Source organism: Typopeltis vanoorti, chromosome 16 (genome assembly GCF_054136105.1).
Source record: "Typopeltis vanoorti isolate ZY-2024b chromosome 16, IOZ_Tvanoo_1.0, whole genome shotgun sequence".
Lineage (NCBI taxonomy): Eukaryota > Metazoa > Arthropoda > Arachnida > Uropygi > Thelyphonidae > Typopeltis > Typopeltis vanoorti.
In genome coordinates, this window is record NC_143564.1 from 60,309,717 (window position 1) to 60,336,883 (window position 27,167).

At 35.2% G+C, this 27,167-nt stretch overlaps 1 protein-coding gene across 1 annotated transcript in view; it reads right to left on the minus strand.

The window, feature by feature from the left end:
• LOC150098056 (uncharacterized) overlaps positions 1-27,167 on the minus strand; it is a 114,659-nt gene that overhangs the window by 67,388 nt on the left and 20,104 nt on the right. The window contains exon 2 of the mRNA XM_090406350.1: positions 18,487-19,355. Coding sequence (XP_090262476.1) covers positions 18,487-19,327 — 841 coding nt within the window. The 5' untranslated portion in view covers positions 19,328-19,355. The remainder of the gene's footprint in view (positions 1-18,486; positions 19,356-27,167) is intronic.

Below are 27,167 nucleotides of genomic sequence, written 5' to 3' on the forward strand. Positions count from 1 at the left end.
GGTAGTGGCCCCTTGCCTTTAATACAAAGCATCATACATCTCCTCCAGGAGATGTGCTTTGCGTTAAGGGTAAATATTAAGATTAGTGATCAGAACTTATTCTACTTTTACCATGAGTTGCCTTGGTCTTACACTACGTGCAGGGTCAGCTAGACTCGCAACACTTGCAGACGCAAACTTGACTTATTTGTCTGTTTGCTTACTTGGGAAATGGAGTAAAACCAGGTTTAAAATAGCTTGGTATCTTTAACATTTATTATACCCAAGGTAAAATACTTTCTACAGCCAAAAGGCTTTTTTTTTTGGTGACATAAATTATTTAATTAATAATTTAATTATTATTTAATTTAAGTAAATTATTTAATTTTCTTATTCAGCTTTGAAATAATGAGGGATTTATTATCCCTTTAATTAAATAATTTACGTCGCTAAAAAAAAAAGCCTTTTGGCTCTTTATTGTAAATGTGTTTTAATTACATGTCAATAGAGTGCTGCCTGATTGTTTATTTTACAATGCACTATTCCTAAAAAAAATATTGGACTTGTGACATGCAAACCAAGTGAGATAGCCGAACCATATAGTTAAGTGCAAATAGATCACGACTGTTTGTGTAAAGTTTTACTGAAGGAATTTTGTGTTAGAGAAAGAGAGAGAGAGAAATCAACCGGCCATATTACTAAGTTTTATGCCAATTAAAAGATAATAGTGGTGCAGCCTTAAAAAAAAATTAAATTTCTAGTATCCATACGCATAAGGCTCATAGTGCGAAAGGTAGATAAACACAATATGCAAGCAAGAAAGGTTACGAGATAAAAAGCGTGCACTCCTAATTAAGAATAAAGATAAAGATATTAGAATAATGGTATTTCAAAGGCACAGTAACCAAGCAGGCTTTATAAATAACAAGTAATAGCACACAGTTTACACATTCATTATTTCAAATAAGTTAGATTATATATTTCTAATGTCAAAATAAACAGACTTTTTTTTCATATATATATCTTCAGGTTAGAAAGTGTAAATAAGCACATTAAACACACACATACGTTTGTTGGAAAGAGCATGCTAAACAGTTAAAATGATGAACTATTATTACACTATAATCCAAAAACTCATCACAGGAGGTCCATACTAACCATTATTCACATAAATCATACCTCTTACTCGTTCACTAAAAATGCACAACTGCCTCTAGTAATTCAGTCCACTTTTTTTACACTTAAAGCAAAAAATAATCTGGTCTCAATCCTTGCTAAACTACGTAAACACTCTTTTTTTTTCTTCTTTTTTTTGCATGCATCTACCTATAAAGGCATTATAAATTAAAAGATACCAAGAAATTATATACTTAGATTAATCCTTTATCCAAGTGAAAGCACTCAAAGTTTGCACCTGAAGGACTGGGGCAACTCATATATATAGAAACTAATGACTTCACATCACTTGCCTTAGTATCCCATAATGCAAAGCACATCTCCTTATGGACATATATAATGCTATGCATTATCGGAAGGATCACTACCCAGACCAGTTTCAACCTTTATTGAGGGCTCATCAGTGAGAGCCAGACCCAGACCCAGTGATACTATGGTTGAAGTAATGCAGAAGTCATATTTTCATATACGACCCAGACCCAGAGGTGATACTATGGTTGAAGTAATGCAGAAGTCATATTTTCATATACGAGTAGCCAAAAGATGTCACACCATATTATTAAAATACTCTGGATTAGAGACAGTTGTTGGACAACTCTGGGTCTTGCTCCCACTGATGAGACCTCAATAAAGGTCAAAACCGGTCTAGGTAGTGACCCTTCTGATAATGCATAGCATTATACATGTCCATAAGGAAATGTGCTTTGAATTACTGGATACTCAAGTAAGTAATGTGAAGTTATTAGCTTCTATATATAAGTTGCCCAAGTTCTGAAAATACTTACACTTGGATAAAGGATTAAACTTAAGCAAGCAATAAACGATCACACATAAAGTAGGAATCTATAAGACCACTTTTTTTATAGAGCAAGCATAGTTTGTATAATGAGGCCACTAAAGGGCTGAAATGTGCAATATATAGTCTCTCCCAGCTGAGCCAATCTAATTTTCTTGGAGTGCAGCCCGTTTCCAAAAGTGGGACTCTTGGCAAGCCTTTCCGATAGAAAAAATACTTTTACTAGGTGGAATAAATGCTAACTAGACCTTAAGGTTAGTTGACTTTTAACAACCTGTGAAACACCATCACCTTGTTTACTTGAAACCTGGAGTAGATGCCAGTTGAGTTTTTAAGAAACCTCTCCAGTTTCTGCTCCCTCTCTCCTTTTATACATGCAATGTAGGTGATACCCTTCGAGGGCTTACAAAACACCCTATAGAAGACCCATAACTTCTGCCATTCAAGGGCACATATGTATCTATAGGCTGAATGCTAGATGGATAGTATACACTAGACCTAAACTGACAGCAAAAAATCAGAAAGTTTCTTGACCAGTTAATGAACAATCCTGCTACTTACTCTGCCATATTGTGAGTGGAAAAGTCCTTAGTAGATTTGGCAGTATTCATTTGTTATCTTTATTGCTCTCCAACTTTGGACAATCCCAAACTATATTATTTCTGAGGCACAATTTTCTGCAGTCCAAATAGGTCGATTTGGGGACTTCCAAGGTCTGCAACTGCCTTCCCTTCTTCCATCACTACCTCCAATCAAGCATTAAAAGATGTTAAAGCATCAGCTTTTAGCAATGATCTAACAAAAAATTTTCACCTACTCACCAAAATACTAGATAAACTTCACCATTCTATCAACATCCGTAATAATTTTTCTTAACCACTTTTCTTCGCAAATATACTACAGATGTCACTTCTCCTTTTGGAGACTCAGACTTTGTCCAATTTTTTTTGGCAGCAAGCTTTTCTTGTTTCACCACTTCTCAAACAAGTACCTCATGATCACTCTTACCAACTGGCAGCAGTGTTACTACCTCATTAACTGCATTTTGTTATCACCAAATCCAAAACATTAAAGCCTCTAGTTGCTTCAGCCATATGCTGCTTAAGATATTTATTCAGAAGAAATTCAACATACTCACTTTCTTATTCTCATACACTATCTCCTCCTTCCATTCTATATTCCTCTAATTAAAGTCACCCATTAGGATCACCTTCTTTTTACATACCCAACCAATTCGCTTAAATATTTCACAATCAGTATTCTCTACATTCCCTGGCCAGTAAAAGCATCCTATCAGATGTACTAGCCTGTTTATTTCAACTTCACACCACAAAGATTCAAAATCTGCAAATGTACTATCAACTTACTTTGTGGACACAATTCCTCTGCAATCATTAACAGCACTTCTCCCTCCTCTTTTCACATTTCTATTCATGACATCACATCATTCTCAAACAACCACTTTTCACTTATAACAATTACCTTTGGGAATATTGACTCCAATCAATGTAACAAACTCAGCTCTCTCATTTCAAATACTCCTTACATTTGTATATAAACATAAAAATCTCCTCTCCTGTTTTTGAGGCCATTGTATCAACAACAACATTATCTACTGTAGTCACTATACCCCACCTCTCTTTCTGGTCAGACGACTCCTATTTCCTTGATCCTGACTCTGATTGCTATTCATATCTGTTTCATCCTCACCTTTCTGCATTCCATCACCTTATCTTGCTGCAACCACATTTTCAACCTTTTATCCATCTTCCTCCTGTTGTACAACTTGTTTAGTTGTGCTATCCTGCTTTACAAATACCCTTTGATCAATAGATACATTAACAGTTTGATTTTGTGCCTTCTCCACAAGCAATAGCCCTTCTAAATACCCAACACCAAACCCATTCAAATGCAGTTCATTAATTTTAAAACAATTCTAGCTTTCTTTGAAATTCACTCCACAGAATCACAAATTGAATCTCGCTTTACCTCACATAACTCAGCCATGTTGTTATTTATTACCTCTGCTCTCCTTCATAATTCACTATTGTGATATCTGGGCAACACACTAACAACTTTTCCAATAACACTATTATCCTTTACATTCTGCAACAACTTCCTCAAGTCTCTTATCAACTTTCCTTTTTTTTTCTACCTCCTGCCCACTACTGTCATTAACTCTGATGCCTGCCTCTTTCCTTCTCTGCAAAGCAGTAGTTATTTGTTTCAATGTTCCCCCAGGAAAGCATTTTACATACTTTATTAGCCATCTGCACTTCCTTTGGTGTTTTTATTTCAGTTTATATTATGCAGTCTTAAAAGTTGTTTATATTTTAAAGTATTAAAATTATTATTAAAATATTAAAAAAAGAGTACAGTTTTTTTTGGCCATGAATAATAAAAAAGCAATATTTGGAAGTCTATTATTTATATAATTCCACTTCAATTTTTTGTTGGAATTTTTGTTTGTTTATTTGTGTTTTGCTACTTTTTTTTTTTTTTGTTCCTATTGCTCTGCTTTCTGAAAATGGCATCCTTAAAGAAACATACATGTGTGGCATGAAGATAGAGTTCTGTCCTGAATTTTTCCCTCAAGAAACATTGTGAGAATTGCTTCATGCATGCACAAAAATAAAAAGAAAGAAAGCATTAATGTATGGGAAAAGTGTATTGATAGGTTAGAGTGTTTCAAATTGGGAGCTAGCATCAAGACCGTAGAAGAAGAGCTTATGCAAGAGTTGGTGAAAACTGAAAAGTGAAAGGAAGCATCTGGAAGATACAATGAGTGATATACGATTATCCTTTGACTCTTTTTGTGTAATATTAATTTCCTCTTTCTCATTCGCATCTGCCAATCTCTTCTTAAGGTGTTTAATCTCATCTTCCAGATGCTTCCTTTCACTTTTCAGTTTCACCAACTCTATGCAATAAGCTCTTCTTCTAAGGTCTTGACGCTAGCTCCCAATTTGAAACACTCTAACCTATCAACATACTTTTCCCATACATTAATGCTTTCTTTCTTTTTGTTTTTGTGCATGCATGAAGCAATTCTCACAATGTTTCTAGAGGGAAAAATCCAGGGCAGAACTCGATCTTCATGCCATACATGTATGTTTCTTTAGGGATGCCATTTTCAGAAAGCAGAGCAATAGGAACAAAAAAAAAAAAAAAAAAAAAGCAGCAAAACACAAAAATTCCAACAAAAAACACTACTGAAGGTCACTTGTATCCAGCATGAAAAAACTGAAGTGGAATTATATAAATAACACACTTATAAATATTGCTTTTTTATTATTCATGGCCAAAAAAAAAACTACTCTTTTTTTTTAATATTTTAAGAAAAATTTTAATAGTTCAAAAAATAAACAACTTTTAAGACTGCATAATATAAACTAAAATAAAAACACCAAAGGAAGTGTGTATAACAAACGACAAGCCTTTGTATGTGATCACACAAGATTGCATACAAAGGCTTGGGGTGCTTTTCTGCTGATTTCAACAGGCTGAGTTTAATATTATGCATGCATGATAAGAGGAATTTTTCTGCTTTGGCTAGCCGAACATTGAATCTTTCTACTGAATTGGCTGGAGTCAAATAAATAGGGATCACAGATACATATTTCTTCAAGTGGACAGTTTGTTATAGTTAATTGTTTTTGGCATAGAACTGTAACTACAGGTCATTAGTCAAGACTTTGCAACATTGTGTTATACTGAAAGCTGACTATACTTATTTCAACAGTGAACTACTTTATATACGCTAGTGGCCAAAATTGTGGAAACCTTTTGGAAAAAGTGTATTTCTGAGGTTTGATGACTCTTAACAGCACTTTTTTTTGGAATAATATCATAAAATTATATAACAATGAAAAGATAATTTAATCAGGAATGTAATGCAATAACTTTTATGATGGATTTTTTATTAGAACAGCAGTTATAAAGAAGAAAAGTGAAACATAGAAAAAATGAGATATACAAAAATTCTCACAATGTGAGTTAATACTCAGTTGGGTAACCTTTAGCGTTAATTATGGCCTTACAATGCCTTCCCATAGAGTGAACCAAGTTTTTCTAGTTCTGCAGCTGTTATAATGTGAAACCAAGATTGAATTATTGCATCTATTAATTGAGTTTTATTGGTAGGTTGCTTCTGACCAACAAGTTTCTTTAGTTGGTTCCATGGATTTTCGATTGGGTTAAGGTCTGGGCTATTCCCAGGCCATTCCAACAGTGGAATGTGATTATCTTGAAACCACTTCTTGCACACAGCAGCAACATGACATGGAGCTGAATCCTGTTGAAATATAAATGCTTCATTATCTTGGAAAAGATCACGTATGGAAGGCTTCAGTTTGGACTCAAGTATTTCATTTATGTATTTTTGGGCATTTATATTCCCATTAATCACACAAATTCTGCCCACACCTTTTGATGTCATACAACCCCAGATCATAACACTAAGTGGGTGTTTCACGGTAGGTGTAATGCAATCAGGATGCAAATCTTCTCCAATTCTTCTCCTTGCATATTTTATGCCATCACTACCAAACAGGGAGATTTTGGTCTCATCACTCCAAATGAAACACTCCCATTGTTCTGCTGTCCAGTTAACATAGGTTTTAGCCCAGTTTAATCTTTTCAACATTTGTGTGAGAGATAAAAATGGCTTTTTTCATGGAAAATGTGGTCTAAATGACCACATTCCTGCAGTCTGCGCCAAACAGTCCTTGCACTCAACTTCACGTTGTATTGCGCCATTTCATCTCGTATACACCCAGATGATTTTCTTCTGTCACATAGGCACAGTCTTTCAATTCTTCTATCATCACTTGCTGTTGTGCAGCTTTTCCTGCCTTTACCAGTCTGGTTTTGTAGTGACTGAGTCTCCTTATACCTCTTCAAAATTTTAGAAATGTCACTTTTGGTTAAGTTTCCACCAATTTTTCTTCTAATTTCTTCATAACTGTAGCCTTGTTCACTTAATAGTACTATTTTACATCACTTTCTGGGTGACCAGTCAACTCTTTGCGCCATTTCTTTAATTTTATTACGTTTTACAAGCTCAATAAATGAAAGAACACAAAAAACCCAACCACTTGATAGCAATCACATAACACACTGAACAAATGTCCTCCTCTCAGCTCCAATACATGACATCAATAGCTGACTCCTACTGTGACCTTATTGGCTCATTGCCAAACCAAGATGACACCTGATTGGCTCTAAGCACTCATGCTCATTGGCTACATTCAAATGAAAGAAAGCTACTTCGTATCAACCTAATCAAGTTGTGTTTCTTTTTTCTGGTTATTTGGCTACACCTTTTCATAGAATACAGATAACTGAACAAACTTTGTTGCATTACATTCTTGATTAAATTATCTTGCCATTGATATATAATTTTATGGTATTACACCATAAAGGTTTCCAAATTTTGGCCACATTTTTGGTTTCCACAAAAATAGGATGATGGATGTACTAGTGTACATCCATCATCCTATTACAATATCTAAGTATGCTGCCAAAACAAAAGCTTTCCCTCTTAACAAACCCATAGTGACCTAGAGAGGGAGAGAAGCAGAGAGAGAATCTTACCATTATCCCTAATCCTGGATCCTAGTGCTCAGCTACTCTAACCTTAACCATAACTCCAGATATACAGAATGGCCAGTAATCTGAAATCTTAATTTTGTCACCATCTTTTATACAGAAATATATTTTCACCCTCCTTCTAGTCCTTTTGGACCTCCCATCTGCAAGGCTATTATTAAATAGGCAGTAGAATTAATTTCAGTAGAAAATTCATTAAACCACACACGACAGGATGACATTAACTCCTAAAGCTCTATCGAGTTTTCTCAACTTCTGTTCATTCCATTCTCACTCTAGCTTTATGCAATACCAAAGCATGAAATACCATGCAGGTATTTAATGCTAGTTAGTACAATGTTATGAAGCACATTGCTGTGTAGTTGCTGTTCCACAATTGTGTTTCATGAATGTTGCTGGTTGAGTGAGACCTCACTAATGAATCAATTAACACATGGAGGTCTATTAATAATATCACTGTTATCATATATCTAATATGTACCCCCAAGAATGCACAGGATATTGGGTACTATAAATATTACTAATAGTAATATTACTAACAATATCTTTTTTCAAACAAAAAAAAAAAAAAACATGCATTCAATAAGCTTTCAGTCTTAACTAGAGCTGTAAGCTCTAGAATGCAACACTTTGATGATAAACACTCAAAGTTACGCATGAAAAAGTTTATAAATCACTTTTATTTTTAATTCTCCATTTAGCATTTTTAACTACATGTTTATAAACCTAAAATTTTAATTCATTGTTTTTATATTATTATTATTATCTGAGACCCCCAGGGAGTCAAGGATTCATCGAGGGAGGCTATCAATCACCCAAACCAACTTCATACCTTCCCTTAAATTCATTCACACTAGATGCACTCACTACCCCTAAAGGCAAACTATTCCACTCACTCACTGCTCTGTAAAAGAAAAACATAAGCTCTTAGCCCCTTTCTTGACTGTGAACAAACTTAACTTCCATGGATGACCCCCGTGTTCTATCTTCAGCTTCCATATGATGAAAAATTTAATTAGATGATATCCTATAACATCCATTCAAAAGTTTATAGACCTCTATCATATCACCTCTCTCTCTCTTTCTCCTGTTAACCAGAGTCTGTAATATCCACATATTCACAATCTGTCCTCATAATATAAATCCCATAATCTAGATATAATCTTTGTAACTCTTCTTTGCACCCTTTCCACAGCTTCTTTATCCCCTTGGAATCCAGGAGACCAAATTTGTAACAATAATCCAGATGTGATCTTATCAAAGCCTTATAAAGAGGCAAAATGACTTCCTTGGACGTCAAGGTTCGCTTCAACATCACAATTGTCCTCTGAGTTGTATTTGCAACTTTTGCTATGTGACCTTTGAACTTCAAATTCCTATCCACCAATACTCCAAGATCCCTTGACTCCTCAGTTTCTTATAGCATAACCCTACTAATATAATATGCCACTGGAAATCTCATCACACTAAAGTGCATAACTTTGGTGTGATAACATTAAACTGACAACTATTTGCCCAAATTTCCAGCCTATTCAAATCATTTTTGTAAGTGCTGAATATCAGCAGCATCCCTGCCTATCTTTGCATCATCAGCAAATAATTGCACATCTGATGTTAGACCCTGCCTGATGTCATTAATGTATAGATTGAACAATAATTGTCCAAGGAATGAACCCTGAGGTACAGCTGTACACCATGTTAAATACACCTGGTTGATTTATCTTAGCAAAATGAGCACTCATTAACTGAACAATCTAATTATGTTCTGACACTACAATGTGATGCAGTGTTATTGTTATTCTTTTGCATTAATTCTTTCTTTTGTTTGCAGCATAACAATAAAATTCTTCTGGATTGCTTTTAGCTTACATGGGCCAATTTCTTTTCATACTCCAATTTAGCTTTCTGCACAAAAGTTCGTAATTACACTCACTCTTATTCTCACGATATTCTTTCCACATCATCTTCTTGTGCATCTCTTGCTTAATAAGGTTGCATATTCATTTCACTCCAAACCTATTTATTCTTCGAACACTAGGGATACATTCAGAAATTCAGATTAAACACAAATTTAAGTCCTGTTCATTTGGTAGCATTACTATGCTATATGAACTTGTAAAATTATTTGAATGTTTATGAGGCTGGTATGTTTTCAACCAGGAAGAAATAATTAAGTATTTAGCTATTTGGCATGGCTGAATCAGCATTAGTGGCAACAGCTCTGTCATAGAGAAGGCAAGGGGAAACCACTCTACTATCCTCCGATGACAACCGTAACCACAATGAAGAATGTGGATGAAAGTGGGTTACCAGCCTGTCAAAACCAAGGTAGTACCTCTGGGCACAGAGGAGAAAGGAATGTGCACCCCCAAATCTCGACATCTACTGATAACCTATAACATAGATAGTGAACCTATGGCAGTGTGCCAGAGGTGGCACATCCGAAAATTTTGCTGGCACGTCAACGATTTACAGGTGATATCCTTTTATATGCTTATAAATTATTCAACTTTTTTTTTTAAATTGTTACGATACGTACAAGTTAAATTTTGTTTTACACCAGAGAGCAGCTATGAATATGTGCATATGATTGGTGTGGTATTAACAAAAGGTTGCACGACCCAAAGACAAAGGCAACCTACAATTGTTGAGTTGAAATGCTAATTCTCTTCAACCAAATTCCATAACATGTGAAACTGTCATAACATTCACTATATATTTCTTAGTTTTAACACATTCACGATGGCGTGTCGTTTATCGTTCTGACGGAACTTCTCTTTATCGGTGGGCTCAACTCACACAAAGTTTCAACCCTTGGTTGAATTTTATTACTGCTTATTTCAGCTGGCAGAAGAACTCACACACGCATTATATGGCATGTTCCAATTCATGGTAGAATTTTATTTGAAGTTAGCCTTTGTGATCTGTCATAATGACATCGAGAATTTCAAATGCAATAAAAAAAACACTTATTTCATGTAATTGAAAAATTGGACAAGAGTTTTAGTTAGATACAATGTTTCCAGTGCAACATATGGTTTTGCTTAAGTCTATACAGCATAGTTTCTGTGAGAGGGAACATGTGATTTATTACTTAGTGCTGTTTTTATTCCGGCTGTCTCTAATTGCACTATTTGTTGAGAAATATATTACACAGACTGCAAAAGCCTCTGTATCTTAATCAGGGATATAATAAAACTAGTTTTTCTTGCATCTGCAGTATAGTGGCTGTTGGGGAGGGCGTGTTGTTTAATTATCGCCTCAACGTGAATGTTTAAACATTTTTCATGTGCGAGGCACATATGCAACACTTTTTAAATGTCTTTTTTCGTAAAGTAAAATTAGGGGTTCCAGTTATACGCGAGGGCAAGTTATTTTTGAGTAAATATGGTAAGCGTTTCGCCAACAAGTTGACATACTTCTGCTGCTTCTCTTGCTCAGCTAACTTCGATGGTGAGTTACAATGCATAAATATTTTTCTCACTACTGTTTTTTTTTAAAACCAACATAATGAAAATCAATTTAATAATACAATAATCAATTTTACACTGAATAACATTATAAATTTATATATATATATATATATATTGACCATATTGATCTGTTCCAGTCTCATTATCCATCCAATATCCTTTTTTGAGGTCTACCCGTCTTCTCTTTCCAATTGGCTTATATTTCAGTATTTGTTTAGGATGTTATAAATAAATATTATAGATAAAATAAAATATTATAAATAAATATATATATATTATAAATAAATATACAGGAATACCTCGATTATCGCGGCTTCGATTATCACGACTCTCGATTTATCGCGGTTTATAATTTGATACCAAAATTACAATTATTGTGCTCCAAATTCGAATTATCGCGGCCGCAAGATGTAGCCCACTACATATGCAACCAGTTCGAGTCACCACTCTCCAGGTATCGCTCTCTTGTAGCGCTTCGTTTTTCTCCGACAGCGCCTTCTCACCACTTACCAGTAACTATCCGCCCTTGCCTGAAGTACATGTGGATATTTTTCTCTTGTTATTTACCCCTACAATGAATGCTAAAAGAAACAAGGATGATTTCAAGTCTACAGCTATCAAGAAGAAACGTAGAGTGATCAGCTTAGAAGATAAGTTGCATATAGTAAATAAGTATGAAGCAGGCATAACCAAAGCCAAAATTGCAAGCCATTAGGAAAAAGAAAACCAGGACGTCCTCTTAAACGATTCAACGATGACTTCTAAGTCTGGAACAGGCCATGCTAGGCCTAAATCCTTGATACGCATGATGATGATGAAAATTGCAAGAGAGTACGGTCTAAATGAATCAACTGTTCGCCATATTTTAGACCACGCTGCAAACTCTAGGGCTTCGATCTAGGACTAAAAGAAACTGAAAAAGGTAGTGTTCAGGACCTGCTTCAGTCACATGATAAGGAGCTGGATGATGAAGACCTAATTAACCTCGAGAGAGAACGTGCTTACAATGCTCAAATCGATGATAATGACGAACAAATTGACTTGGCACCGAAGGAATTTACCCTCAAAGAAATGGACGAAATGTTTAGGATTGCTGAAAATTTTAAAGAAAAAATCTTGAATGGCAATCTTAATCTCGAACGATCACTGAAAGTTCGTCAGGAAATTGAAAATTCCATCCGTTGCTACCGAGTTTTATACGAAGAAAAAAAAAAAGAAAAAAATTCCACCAGACAACTCTACACCAATTTTTATCCAAGAAAGAATAATTATATGTACTGTATGTACTTCTTATATATAAATAAAGATTAAAGAATAATCTTGTTTTTCTTAATAAATCTTCATTTTTTACACGTTTAACACATTTCTTTTTTACTTGATATATAAAATTTAATTAATAGATTTGAAAAATCCTTGGCATTGATCACCCATTTTACACGCATTATTTATCCCGATTATCGTGGATTCGATTATTGTGGTATTTTTCGTGGCAACAATAACCGCGATAATCGAGGTATTCCTGTATATATTATAAACTTATAAATAAATAAATTAATTAAGTTAGATTAATTTTCTATTAATTTTTCCCCTATTAAAAACCGCCTGGTAGTTCAGCAAATAGATTTGTAAATTTTTGGCATGCGCCGGCACATCAGCAACTCAATTTGTAGATTTTTGGTACGCGCACATAAAAAGGTTCACCACCACTGACCTATAATGTTCAAAAAACTGATACTTTTCTCAGCCACAATCCAATTATGATCAAAAGCACAAATTAAGGAAAATTACATGTACTGGTATTTGGAATGCACAAGAATTATTACATACAGGCAAACTGGACATAGTGCAGGATCTATCATCAGATTTACAAAGACTAAACATTGATATACTAGGAATTGTAGAAATAGACTGGAAAAACAAGGGACACATCACAGCCAGGTAATATCATTTATTTTGCTGGACATGATTCTATAAGCAGAAATGGAGTAGCAATAATTGTTAAAAAATGTATGTGCAAATCAGTGTTGAGCTACAACTCTATCAATGATAGGATAATTTCTTTAAGGATTGACTGTAATCTAATACCAATCACACTCTTACAAATTTACACCCCTACAAATAATGCAGATGAAGAAACCATTGATCTCTTCTACAGGGATCTGAATTTAGCCATAGATGAAATACCAAAAAGATAAATTTTGATCATTAAGGATGATTTCAATGGAAAAGTTGGAAAAAGGATGGAAGACTACAAGACAGTCCTTTGATCTTGCAGACTGGGCACCCAAAATGAAAGAGGTGAAAGACTGATTGACACTGGTATAGAAAAAGAACTTATGCTTACTAACACCTTCTTTAAGCAACATAAATGGAGACTATACACCTGAAGACAGAACAAGGAACCAAAGTGATTATATCCTTATTAACAAAAGATTGAAGTCTATGATGAAAAATGTTAAAGCATTTCCCAGAACTGATTGTGGCTATGATCACCAACTCCTCATTGCTGATATGAAAATACGTTTGAAAACAAATAACATAACATATCCATCCAGATTAGATATCACAGGAATTACTGAGGCATAGGCATTAAAGTGGAAAATAAATTTCTAGAACTAAGGAATTACACTGATGAAATGACCACAGAAGAATTCTTATTACTGGAAACTGCAAAGTCAACATTGCCCAAAAAATCCAGAATCAACACACCCTGGATAATTCTGAAACAAGTCAAGAAATAAAGACAAAAGGCCTTTCAAAAGAAGATGATAGGCAGATCTATAGCGAGTTATCCAAGTTCATCAAAAAACTTTGTATTAAGATAAAAACAACTTTATCGACAACATATAAGGGCTGTAAGGGATAACTATCTGCTACAGCATGTAATGGAAAATACTAGGGGTCAGAGAATACTTGACCTAGTAATTGCATCTGAAAATTTGGCTGTAACAATATGACCATGTTGCCACCAATTGGTGAGAGTGATCATAGGGTCTTGACTTGGGAGGTGGCTAAAGGTGTGGAATTTACAATTAAGACAGGGTACATGTGGAATTATTGGGCTGGTAAGTATGACAAGCTCAGGAGATTGATTGGTTCAGATACATGGCATGTAAAACTGCAAGGGTTGGATGTTGATAATGCATGGAAGGTGGTTAAGAAGTGTTTGCTGGAGGCAATGGCCGACTGTATACCTAGAGTCCAAATAATAAATCAAGTAGGGGTTAAATGGATGAATAATACCATTAAGCTTGAGCTGCAAAAAAAGAAACAACTGTGGAGGGAATTTAAGGAGAAAGGTGACCGACAGGCACATGAATGGATAAAGCACAGGCCAGAAGGGTACTGAGTGTGGTAAGAAAAGCAAAAGCAGATTATGAAAGAACATTAGCCATGCAGGCTAAAAAGAATCCCAAACAATTTTTTCAATATGTTGCAAGTAAAAGAAAAAATGTATACGGCAGAATGATTTTAAACAATGTCAATGGTAGGGAGGTAACCAAATCAACTGATATAGTGGAATTACTGAGCGAGAATTTTTCAAGGGTATATCATCCAGGTGATGACATTGAAAGAACCAACAGCTTATACAGGAATTGTGGTGAATGAAATGGAGGTGAATAGTCTATTACAAAACCTCAACATCAATACATCTGTGGGATTGGATGGTATACCAGCTCGTGTCGTACGAGAAGCGGCTAAAGAATTGTCAGTACCCTTGACCATTTTGTTTAATTTGAGTCTGGGGTCTGGGTTAGTCCCGAGGGGGGTGGAAAGAGGAGAAAATAGTTCCACTGCATAAAGGAGGCTCAGGCTCCAAGACTGCTGTTGTAAATTACCGACCGATCAGCATATCAGGAATCGTTGTCAAAGTCTTGGAGAAAATAGTCAAGAGGAAAATACAGGATTGGATAGATAAAAATGGGATAATGTATGGGGGACAGCATGGATTTGTGAAGGGTAGATCATGCCTCAGTAACTTGTTCACGTTTTATAACACAGTGACGGCTGAATTGGATAAGGGTAATGGGTTTACAGTGATTCAACTGGACCTTGCTAAGGCCTTTGATAGTATACCACATGGAATTCTAATCAAAAAACTGCAGCATATGTGGATGGATATAGCGTTGGCGAGATGGATAGGAGGGTGATTGATGGAGATATCAGAGAATGGTTTATTCAGGAGTAGAGTCTGAAAGACGGCCCGTGACTAGTGGTGTGCTACAGGGTTCTGTTCTTGGACCACTACTGTTCAATTTGTTCATAACGATATAGGAAAGGATCTGAGAGGAACTGTTAATTTGTTTGCCAATGATGCAAAGTTGGGTAGAGCAATAGTGAGTGCACAGGATGTCAAAATTTTGCAGGATGAGTTGGACAGTTTGGAGGACTGGGATAAGGAGAATGGATATTAATTTAATGTGGCAAAATGTAAAGTTATGCATTTTGGGGTGAAAAGATTAACAGCAGTATATCACATTGGTGGAACTGTACTCCAGGAGATTGACAAGGGCAGGGATTTGGGAGTATTGGTAGATAGGGAGTTGAAGTTTAGGAGGCACATCGCAAAAATGGCTAAATCAGTTCATCAAATCACTTGGTTGCTGAAAAATACTTTAACAAGCAGAGACAAACAGGTTATTGTTCCTCTGTATCGAGCCTTGATAAGACCCCATCTAGACTATTGTACCCAGATATGGGTGCCAGAGTTTCTTCTTGATGGGGGGGGGGGAGGAGGAGAGGATCCAGAGACGAGTGACCAAGATGATAGCAGGTCTGTGGAATGAACTTTATGACAGCAGGTTGAAGATTTGTGGGTTGCAGAAATTGGTTGATAGGCAGAAAAGGGGGTGATATGATTGAGACATTCAAATTACTGAAGGGTTTCTATAAGATTAATTCAGAAGATATTTTTAAGAATAGGACTGGTGGTTGCAGGACTAGGGGCCATACATGGCAGCTAGGTAAGAGTGTGTTTGGCAAGGGTGTTAGAGCTAGGTTTTTTACTTGGAGAGTGGTGAATGAGTGGAGTAAGCTGCCAGAATCTGTTGTGGGTGCCATGACTCTAAATGAGTTCAAAGCAAAGTATGATAGATACTGTGTGAATGTCGAATAGTTGTTCTTGACATGACGTTAGGGCCTCCCTCGATGAGTCTATGGACTCCTTGGAGTTGCCCGTAATAATAATAATAATAATATGCAGAGAAACTGAAGATTATTCAAATCAAAATCAAACAAAAGACCTATTCAGCAAAATAAAGCTGAAGGCTGAATAGAAAATTTAAACCAAAGCATTCAAGTTTAGCAGATGTCAACAATCGTATTCTTACTGATCCAACAGACATCCTTAATAAATGGAAAAACTACTGCTGAAATCTATACAAAGGTAATTCAGTATCATCCAACAAAGAAAACACCAGACTTCCATAAACTTCTTGCATGTCTACGGCCCATTTACCTCGATTACTTTGATGGACCTGCGGTTTCAGTCAGGATTTCTCCATGACTGCAGGTCGTAAAGAGTCCAGCTATTCCTGTCTTAGGTCTTTCTTCTTCATTTTCTTCCAACTTTCTTAATCATTGGGTCTTCCCACCTTAAGGCTGGTCTTCCAGGTTTCCTTTTGGTATCTCTCTTGGATATCAGTTTGTAACTCTGACTGTCCATCTGTTGGCTCTCATTCTGGCGAGATGTCCTGCCCATTTTCTTTTGATGTTGTAGATTGTTTTTATTATATCTGTGAGTCCAGACTTCTTCCTGATTTCTGTGTGTCTTACGTGGTCTAGGACCCATAGAAATCGAAATCATCAGAAAAATTTGTAATAAAATCTGGGAGACAGGCCTGATGATTGCGTAAAATCCATTTTTACCCTACACAAAAAAGAATGTCAACGAATGCAATAATTATAGAACTATAGCCTTGATCTCAGAAAGAGACATTTTATTATTAAAGAAACATTCTATATTATTAAAGAAAGACTTAATATGTCGAAACAACAACTTCCTGCAGAACAGGCAGGTTTTAGAAAAGGATGCGGAACAAGAGATCAAATTTCTAATCTAAGCCACTTGGTTGAAAAGTGCTCAAGAATTTAATATTCCCTTGTATATGTGCTTCATTGATTATGCCAAAGCATTTGACTGTGTCAGGTGGGAGGACCTGTGGAAAATAAAGTAAAATAGGCATCCCAGAACATTTGACACATCTTTTAAAACAATACTACGAGAGGAATCAGGCTGTGATGAAGCTGGATGGAAAAACATCTCAGTGGTTCAACGTTAAGACAAGGATGCAAACTCTCCCCTGATCTATACAATAAATTATGAGAAAGGCACTTAACAGGTACAAACAGCGGTTGCTCAGTTGGTGGCAAAAAGATAAATAATCTTCGTTATGCTGATGATACCATTCTAATTGCCAGCAGCAAAGGAGAACTGGAGTCCCTCATTAAAAGAGTTGAATAAGAAAGCCTGAAATATGGTTTAAGAATTAAATATGATAAAACAAAATACCTGGGCATAAATGAAAATGACAATTTCACCCTCAACATTGACTTTGAGAAGGTGGATGAATTAATTTACCTCAGAGCTCTAATAAGCACCAAAAGTAGATGTAAACCAGAAATTAAAAGAAGAATTACCATGGCAAGATCAGCAATGGTGCAATTGCAGAAAATATGGAAAGACAGAAACATTTCTATTACCACTAAATGAAGACTGGTCAATAGCTTGGTGTTTTCGATTTTCATTTATGGTGCTGAATCTTGGACCCTTGACGAAAAAGATACAGACAAGATAAATAGCTTCGAGATGTGGTACTGGAAGATATTGAGAACCTCCTGGATGGACAAAAGGGCTAATGGGAGTATAATAAGTCAACTAAAAATCAAGAGTTGGCTATGTGACATTGAAAATGAAAGAATTCTCAAATATTTCGGTCACATTTCAGGATGTGAAAATGACCTCGAAAAAATTATCATCCAGGGCAAAGTGGAAGGACAAGTAAAAGCCACACATAAGACTAAGATGGTTGGACCAGATTAAAAAGATCACTGGACTTACTCTAGAGTTGGCCACTGCTGCAACAAAAGACAGAAAGAAATGGAGAGACATTGTGATTACGGTCACAAGTTCTCAGACATGAAGAGACCGAGTAATACAATATATCCTAATACAAAACATAAAACTGCAAAACTACCTATGATGGTAACAATTTAAAAATGCGACATCTTCATTATAGAACAACAAGAAAAATAATAATAACATTCTGCACAATAATTAGATTCCAATTGAAATGATGATACTAGGTGAAAATCATGTACTTAGTGTTATCTTGTTTACAATATGCTTGTCTGTCTAGGGTTAATATGAAGTGTCTAATGAACATCATATACCAAATTTAGTCACTTCTTAAAAATGTCAATTATAAGCAATGATGATAAATCAGTACTTACCATTTATAGATACATGTGCTCCAATATATTTTTTACCAGTAGATAGTGGCCTAAGAGTTGATTCATTTAATATGACCAATGAAGAACTAGGTTTTAATAAACTATCAGATTTTATTGTTTTATTCTTCTCTCTACTACCTTCAGCATTTATTACTATACTATCTATGTTTTCATTGCCTTTTACTTTTGCTTTCCTACTTCTCAATACTCTACCTACTACTAAATCTACATTCTCACTTTTCATTTCTACTTCAGTTGTCTGGAAGGGAAATATTTCATTATCCATAATGTCACTCTCTTTTGCTGTAACTTCATTTTTACTTATTTTCTTCTTAATTACAGAACTTTGATTTTTGTTAATTTTCCTGAGTTCATTTGTAAGAGCTCTTTTTACTGTTTTATCTTTTATTGTTTTTACTACATTAGTATTGTGATCTATGTCTGATACAGTCATTTCCTGGTTTGTCTTTTTTAATTCTGATCCTTCCCACCCACCAACAAGAACTTTGGATTTTGAGGTTTTCCGCTTTCTTAATATCTTGTGGTTAACTTTTCTTTCTGTTTTCTCATCTTTGCTTTCTATACAGTCTTCTTGTTTTGTAAAAGTATTTTCAGTGGAGTTTACCACAAATGATGCTTCACTATTTTTGTCAAATGTAGCTGCTTCTGTATTCTTCTCAGTCAGCATTTCTTGTTTTATCTTAGGATAAGAATTGTCAATTATCATTTCATGCTTTATGGGGAAAATTTCTGCATTTCTATTAATATTCTTTGACCCAGTTTTTCCTTTTTTATATCCATTTCCTTTATTATCAGCCTTGACTTTAGAGCTTCTAGGCATTTTTTTGTTTTGTAGCTAATACAGATCTCTAGAAATTAAAAAAAAGAAAATGAACAAATGGCTACGATAAATTTAAGACGTGATTCATAAACAATGTACAAATTACACCTCACAGCTTAAAAGCACAGTATTTTCTAATAAAATTTCAGAATATATAAAAAACCAGCATCAAGAGTAATTCTCAGCTTCATTTCCTCTGGAATTACCATAGTGCCAAATATGAGATGATCATGCTTTCTATCCTCCTTTTCCATGGACAGATTACTTCAATTCACACAATAACACAAAGAAAGAAGTAAATAATATTTATTCAAAGGCCATATAAATTCAGCCTGAAAGGCCATCAGTGGCAACATTAGTCGATTACAAAATAGAGCGTGAACAATGGATTGATTTGAAACAGTGAGAGCCATGTGACGTTATACATAAAAATTATTAATTATACAGTATTATTAATTTTAAAAAAAACTTTAATGATCTGTGATTAGAATAAGACTCTCCCATATGTCAGATAGTGAGAGAGACAGTTGTTCTGATTCACGTTCAGACGATGAAGTAAGGCTTCAATGTGTTATTTAAATAAACATTCAAATTTCTAGTGACAATGATTGAGTAAGCACATTTCAGACCACAGGATATTGTGGTCTGAAATGTGTACATCAATTTCATGTATTAGCTTTTCCCTGAACATCCAGTTTGTCAGAAGTGAGAAAGGTGAAAGTCAGAAGGAACTTGGTGGATACCATAAAGAGCATTTTATTAATAATAAGGTGTTGACACCTTTTGGCAATTAAGAAATGTTTATTTTGAGAAGATGAAAACCATGATGATAGCTTGTTGACAGGAATAAATGTAGCCACTGGATGATACTACTTAAGAATTCTAGAAATTTGTTCTGAGATGCCAGAAATGCATGGGATAAGGACTCTATGTACTGTTTCCTTGTTATTTGAGTGAGGATTATAGGAATCAAAGACTGTATGGTATGCTCTGAAAAGCCACTGAGCTGCATATATATCGTTTGATATTTAAAAGTTCTTACTGTAAAACTTTTGAAATTTGTGCACCAAAGTGTGAGCATGTCATAATAAAGTTTTGATAATTCCAATCTTCTTTGATAATTCCAACCTTACTTCATCGGTGAGCAGATTGCTGCTGAATGCAATGTCCAACGAAAGTAGATTTTCAATAAACTAAAGAAATTCGTTCACATGATGATGAACGGAGGAGTAGGATATCCAAGAAGGATAATTTGTTGTCTATTTCTTTAGTAAAATTAATTTCTATACTAAAATTAATTCATAGATTATTTATGTTAGATAAAAAGGTAGGTAGATAATGTTTCTTCATTATAGGGCCAGATCGCAAACACATTGTCTATAGAGCAAACCCAAAATGAAGGCTGAAAGTGTATGAATGTCTTCTAAATGTTCCAAATAGAAGCTGGAAAGAGCAAGAGAGAGAGAGTGGACTTCCCATGGCAGTTCCTTCAATGTGTATGAATGTCTTCTAAATGTTCCAAATAGAAGCCGGAAAGAAAGAAAGAAAGAAAGAAAGAAAGAAAAAGAGAGAGAGAGAGAGAGAGAACTTCCCATGGCAGTTCCTTCAATTTGATACCCATGAGAAAAGAGAATATAAGAACACCAGTCTTACATCAACAGGAAATCTGACTTTGCCTTGATTTTCCTCAACAAATGTTACCTAAGGACTGCAAACTAACACTTCAGCTATATAAAAAGAATATTAACATTATAAAAATCAAGTGGATATTAAATCCATCATTATTTCAAAGCCGAATGTAGAAACTATGAAAGTTTCATAAAAATAAGTTGATCAGAGAGCTTACGGGAATAAATCCACCGGCATTTAGTGCAGACCACTTTAGAAAACATGCACTGCACATTCATTCATATATTCGTTTTCTAATTTGGTCCATTTTCTGATAAGATTTCACTGGCCTGGCAGCTGTTTCGAACTGGTTGGTTCTCTTCAGAGATTAGGCAGAAATCTTAAGCCGCCAGGCCAGTGAAACTTTACCACTCGTAAATGTCGGCTGGTGTATTCCTGTAAGCACTCTGGTCAACTTATTTTTACAAAACTTTCAGTTTCTACATTCAGCATCGAAATAATGCTGGATCTAAAAAATTATAAAAATTATTATAATTTTTGTATCGTCGAACTGAAGCCTTTTGGCTCTTTATTTTAGAATATCAACATGTTCTTTCTCTCTTACGCCTGCATACCCTAGCCTAATGTACTAAGTTTCTGCAACATCTCATGTGTAAGACTGATTAAGGAAAAATAATAATAATAAAAAGAAAATAAAATATGCCTTAAACTAATTTCAATGTTGATGGAAGTTTTTTTCACTTGGCTATGCTACCAATTTTATATTTGATTTAATCCTTTATCCAAATGCAAGCAAACAATGTTTGCACCTGAAGTATTTTCAGGAATGGAACAACTCGTGGTTAAAGTGGAATAAGTTCTGATCACTTACCTTAATATCTCCCATAATGCAAAGCACATCTCCTTGCGGATAGTATAATGCTATGCATTAAGGGAAGGGCCACTACCCAGACCGGTTTCAACCTTTATTGAAGTCTCATCAGTAGGAGCCAAACCCAGAGGGTGGTGATACTAAGGTGGAAGTAATGCAGAAGTTATATCACCATATACCAGTTGCCAAAAGGTGTCAACACCTTATTATTAAAATTCTCCAGGAAAATACTTCAGGTGCAAACTTTGTTTGCTTACACTTGGATAAAGAATAAAAACACAATATATAATTATTAGCATAGCTAAGCAAAAATACTTCCATAACCTTATCTCTAATCCAGAGAATTTTAATAATAAAGTGTGACCTTTGGCAACTCGAAATAAGTAAATATGACTTCTCCATTACTTCCACCTTAGTATCACCACCTGTGGGTGTGGCTCCCACTGATGAGACCTCAATCAAGGTCGAAACCGGTCTAGGTAGTGGTCCTTCCCTTACTGCATAGCATTATACATATCCACAAGGAGATGTGCTTTGCATTATGGATGATATTAAGGTAAGTGATCAGAATTTATTCCACCTTTACCACGAGCTTCCCCAGTCCTGAAAATACTTCAGGTGCAAACTTTGTTTGCTTACACTTGGATAAAGGATTAAATCAAATATATAATTGGTAATTTCAATCATGATCTAGTTATTCTTTATCCTTTTTTAATGTGAATCCCACCCATGAAAGGTTGGAAACCTACACTACATCTAGTACCACAAGTGGACTAAGGTTAATAAGTTTCCCCCTTATGTAGATATTAAAGATTTAATATCATTTATCTTATACTTTAATATCATTTATCATTTATTAATACACTTATCATTTACATGCACCTGTAGTAGTGGGATTCAAATCCATATCCTGCTTATAAGAATTGCTATGCTATCCACTGAGCCAATCATAACACCATTACTATTTGCAAATCCGGTGTATTCACATTTCCTCAACATTCTCATTCTTTGATCGTGATACCTCATCTCTGATGTTATTTCTGCTTTTTTTTTCTTTCTTTCTTTTTTTTCAGTCCCAGAATTTCAAGACTTTATTGCAATGTAATCCAGATATGGCCCAATAAATGTTGTATGCCAGTGGTCAGACTCTTTCAACCAACATGCATCCCTCCCTTTCAGTCCAAATTTTATGCAGCTGGCAAATGTTTTCCTAATGCATAACATGCGGCCAATCTGAGATCTTTTGATAACTATTAAAATCTAGTTATCTGACTGAATTATTTTTAATACATTTTTTCACTTAGATGATAGAAATGCCACATGATTTTAGTATTAACACACACATAGGAGGTTTCAAATCAATCAACCAGCCAGCATTCTGATAATACTGTACCCTCCATTCATAACGATGCACTCCATTACCTAATACTCTTATTTCTCTATTTGCTTCTCACTTCCCTTATTCATTATACTCTTATACAATTTATTTTTTAATTTTTTAATTTAATGTGGCATAGTATAATTATTAATAGAACACGTAAGACCACAGTAATAACTTTTAATTAATAAAGGTACAGATATTTCATACTAAAACTAATAGTACATCTTCAGTGTCACACAACCAGTTATATGAATGGAATACAAGTATCACCTATTAAAATACAATTGTTGCCGCGTGCTAGGAAATGATAGAAAAATAATAATTAATGTTTAAAATAATTGGTTTTTTATTATTTAAATTAAGGGATATTACATCCCATATTGTTTCACAGCTGAATATAGAAACTGTATAAAGTTTGGCGAGTCCAAGCGTTTATGTGTTCATGGGTTATGTGTTGCACTTTCCAGGTGGAAAGTGCAGTGGAAAGTGCAACACATAACCCATGATATTTAGTGGTTTTTTATTGATTACATAAAATAAAAGTCTCCCAGATCTTTGAGAGAGAGAGCAACAATCATTCGATTTAAATTCAGTCGGTGTAAAATAGCTTCACAACTTTCTTTAAAAAGGTGTTCATATTTGAACCTGAATCTATGGAGGAGAATAGCTTCATCCCACTGGATATTATGAGTAGTGTTAATACTGTGTTGTGCTAGACCAGACTTCTGAGGTTTGTTATATTCAATATAATATTGATGTTCCTTAATTGTTTTTTCTACAGAACGGCCAGTTTGTCCAAAATAAGAAACAGCGCATTCACATGGTATTTGGTAAACGCCAGCCAAAGATAGATATGAGAGTTTATCCTTTGTAGAAGGCAATAAAGAGGAAATTTTTTTTTAATAGGAACATACGTGGGAATCAAGTGATACTTTTTCAAAATTCTACCTATAGGTTCCAGTTTGTATGAAATATCTGTACCTTTATTAATTAAAAGTTATTACTGTGGTCTTACGTGTTCTATTAATAATAATCTTATACAACTTCCAAAGATTATGACTTGCTCTTCCCCTCCATTTCATTAATAATTTCCTTCTATATTAATCTGGTAAAACTCCATCACCAACTTATAAGTTTCAATGATATCTCTTCTCCTCTACCTGTCCAACAAGCTGAGTGTCTCGATATTGTATCATTTCTGGACCTTCCTCATCATACTGACAATATGATGCGTGGGCTTCAAAACTCATGCCATTGAATCCCAGGTTTGTGTCAATCAACCATTATTCTAGACATGGATAATAGAGGTGTAATATAGAGGACTACATTTCAAGAAAGATTTAAATCATTGAAAGAGGATTTAACATCAAACAGCATTATAACATTTGCAAATATCTGAATTTTTGTAAAGTTTGTTTGTGCACAAAGTATCTTCACAGCTAGCCTACCTTCTGGTCTCTTACAAACGTCATCAAATACAACTTCTGCCAACCAGCACTTCCCTCTCTTTCATTCAGATGGCACACTGTTACAGCACTCAAAGATAAAGCTGATCACCTAGTATCACTCTTTACCTCCAACTCCTGAATAGACATAAAAGGCAACAAATCACCTTTTTCCATGCTAGGAATAAAGCACCATATGCTACTTGTCATTTTTCAGCAAAAAAAAAAAAAAAGGCATAACAAGAGTACTAAATAACCTGAACACTAAGTCTTCTGGTCCCAATGACATCTCTCCAATTGTACTCAAACTGTGCTCAAGAGCTAACACCTGTTATTTATCATCTCTTCTATACTCAGCTGGCACTTATTCCATCACACGGAAGCAAGCATATATCCAAACTACTCAAAAAAAAAAAAAAAAAAAAGAGAGAGATACAGCCTACTGCCCAGCTAACAACCAATATCTATAACCTGTCCTCTCCAAATTAATGGAGAAAGTAATCAATAGTCAACTTCACCACCACCTAGAGGCCAACCAGTTAATCACTGACACTGGTACAGAATTCTGCCAAACTAGATCTCTTATCTCTTAGCCTACATCACTCACCAATAATCACATGCTGTGGAAAGGTTCAGAGGAAAATGCAGTATTGCCCTTGACATTTCTAAGGCTTTTGATTGTGTTCCACATCAAGGCCTGCTTAGCAAACTTCTTCCTTCAGCTGTAACTGCCATTCCCACTCTGTGTAATTGGATAGCCTGCTTTCTCTCTGGTTAAACAAAGTTGTGCACAAAGCATCATCACAACTAGTCCTTTTCAAAAGCTGCTGGATGCAACTTCTGCCAACCTGCACTCCCCTCTCTTTCATCCAGATGATACCACTGTTATAGCACCCAAAAATAAAGCCAGTCACTGCATGTCATGGCAGATGGCATCCTCAAGCTTTGCAACATATACAGGAGTGCCTCAGGGCTCCATTCTATCACCTACCCTCTTACACCTATACATAAAAGACCTACTCTCAATCACCACCAATTCTATCTACAGCTTGTCTCATTCATCTTACTCTTTCAACAAACCATGTAGTTCTCAGATATCCTAAACTTCGAGATCATCTACAACAACGCATTAAATCCTGATCTCTATACCATCCTTCAGTGGGGTAAAGATAACCTAGTCACCTTCAATGCAGTCCTGAACTTTCAAAAAAGTAATGCCAACTCACTTTCCCTTACCTTGAGTAATATGCAAATCACCAGATAGAATCGCATCTATCTCCTTGGACTGAGATTTGCCTCCAGCCTCTCCTGCCATAAAAAAACACATCAATAGCTTCCTCATTCTCTGAAAAACTAGTTGCTTTTCCATTCAAGATTGTTATTTTACACCTATCCAGCTAGTAATTCCATACAAATGCCAAATCCACCCATCTTTAGAATGCTGGTCACACATCTGGGGTTGTGCACCTAAAAACCTCCCTAAAATTCTTGATGCTGTTCAGAGGAAAGCAATTGGGCTCATAAATGATCTCTCACAGACTCACTTCAACATATATCTACATTCAAAAATGATAGTAAAAAAATATAGTATATATCTATCTCACAGATGTTCTATTTCAGCTCTGTTTCTTCTACAGATAGTTCTATGGTCATTGCATTAAACAAAATCGTTCCTATGCTTTCTGCTGGAACTGTTAAAACAAAAGCTCCAGCTGTCCAACATCCCTTTTCAGTAAAACTGCAAAAACAAACTGCTTCTCCTCTTTCTCGTTTATCCATCTTCTTCTGTCCTCTGGAGCAGCCATCTGCATAACATGTTTCCCAACAATTACAACTCCAACTCTTCAAGAAGAATATCAATAGATTTTTTCTTGTGAATCCTTATCTGCACCCCACACACCACCAATGTGCTACAAATTCTTGTACCTCTCATGTGAAGAATAAATAAACACACACAATATGTATTACTGACCCTTCAATTATCAGAATGGCGAGTTTGGATAATTGAAGTACTATAACATAGGTATTATTTCTGGAAAATTTCCATGTTACTCTTCTAAATATATATTAATTTTTATGACTATTTTGCCTATTTTTGTTTAGGAGTACCCCTTATCATTGGTGTTTTACTCAATTTTTAGGGCATTATTGATGTTTTAAAGATATAGATATATGAAGAATATAAGGAAGGAATAATTTTGGACATACCATTATAGGATGTTTCCAATTGTCATCTTATTGAGCGGCACCTAGCATATGGTGATATTACTGAAGTATGACTCAAAGGAAGGGGGGGAGTGCAATTGTTGAGATAGAGAGATGTGGGAGAATTGAAGGTTAGGCACAAGGTATGTGAAGTTTAAAACACAGGTTTTAAGGGTGGGTGGTGAATTCTTTGGGAAGAAGGTGAAAGATAGAAATTTTTTGGGGAAAGGAGGACAGACTATGATGAAACAAGATTAGGGGTAGGAATAATAGGGGGTGAGCCGTTTCAACAGTGCACCATCTTCGGAG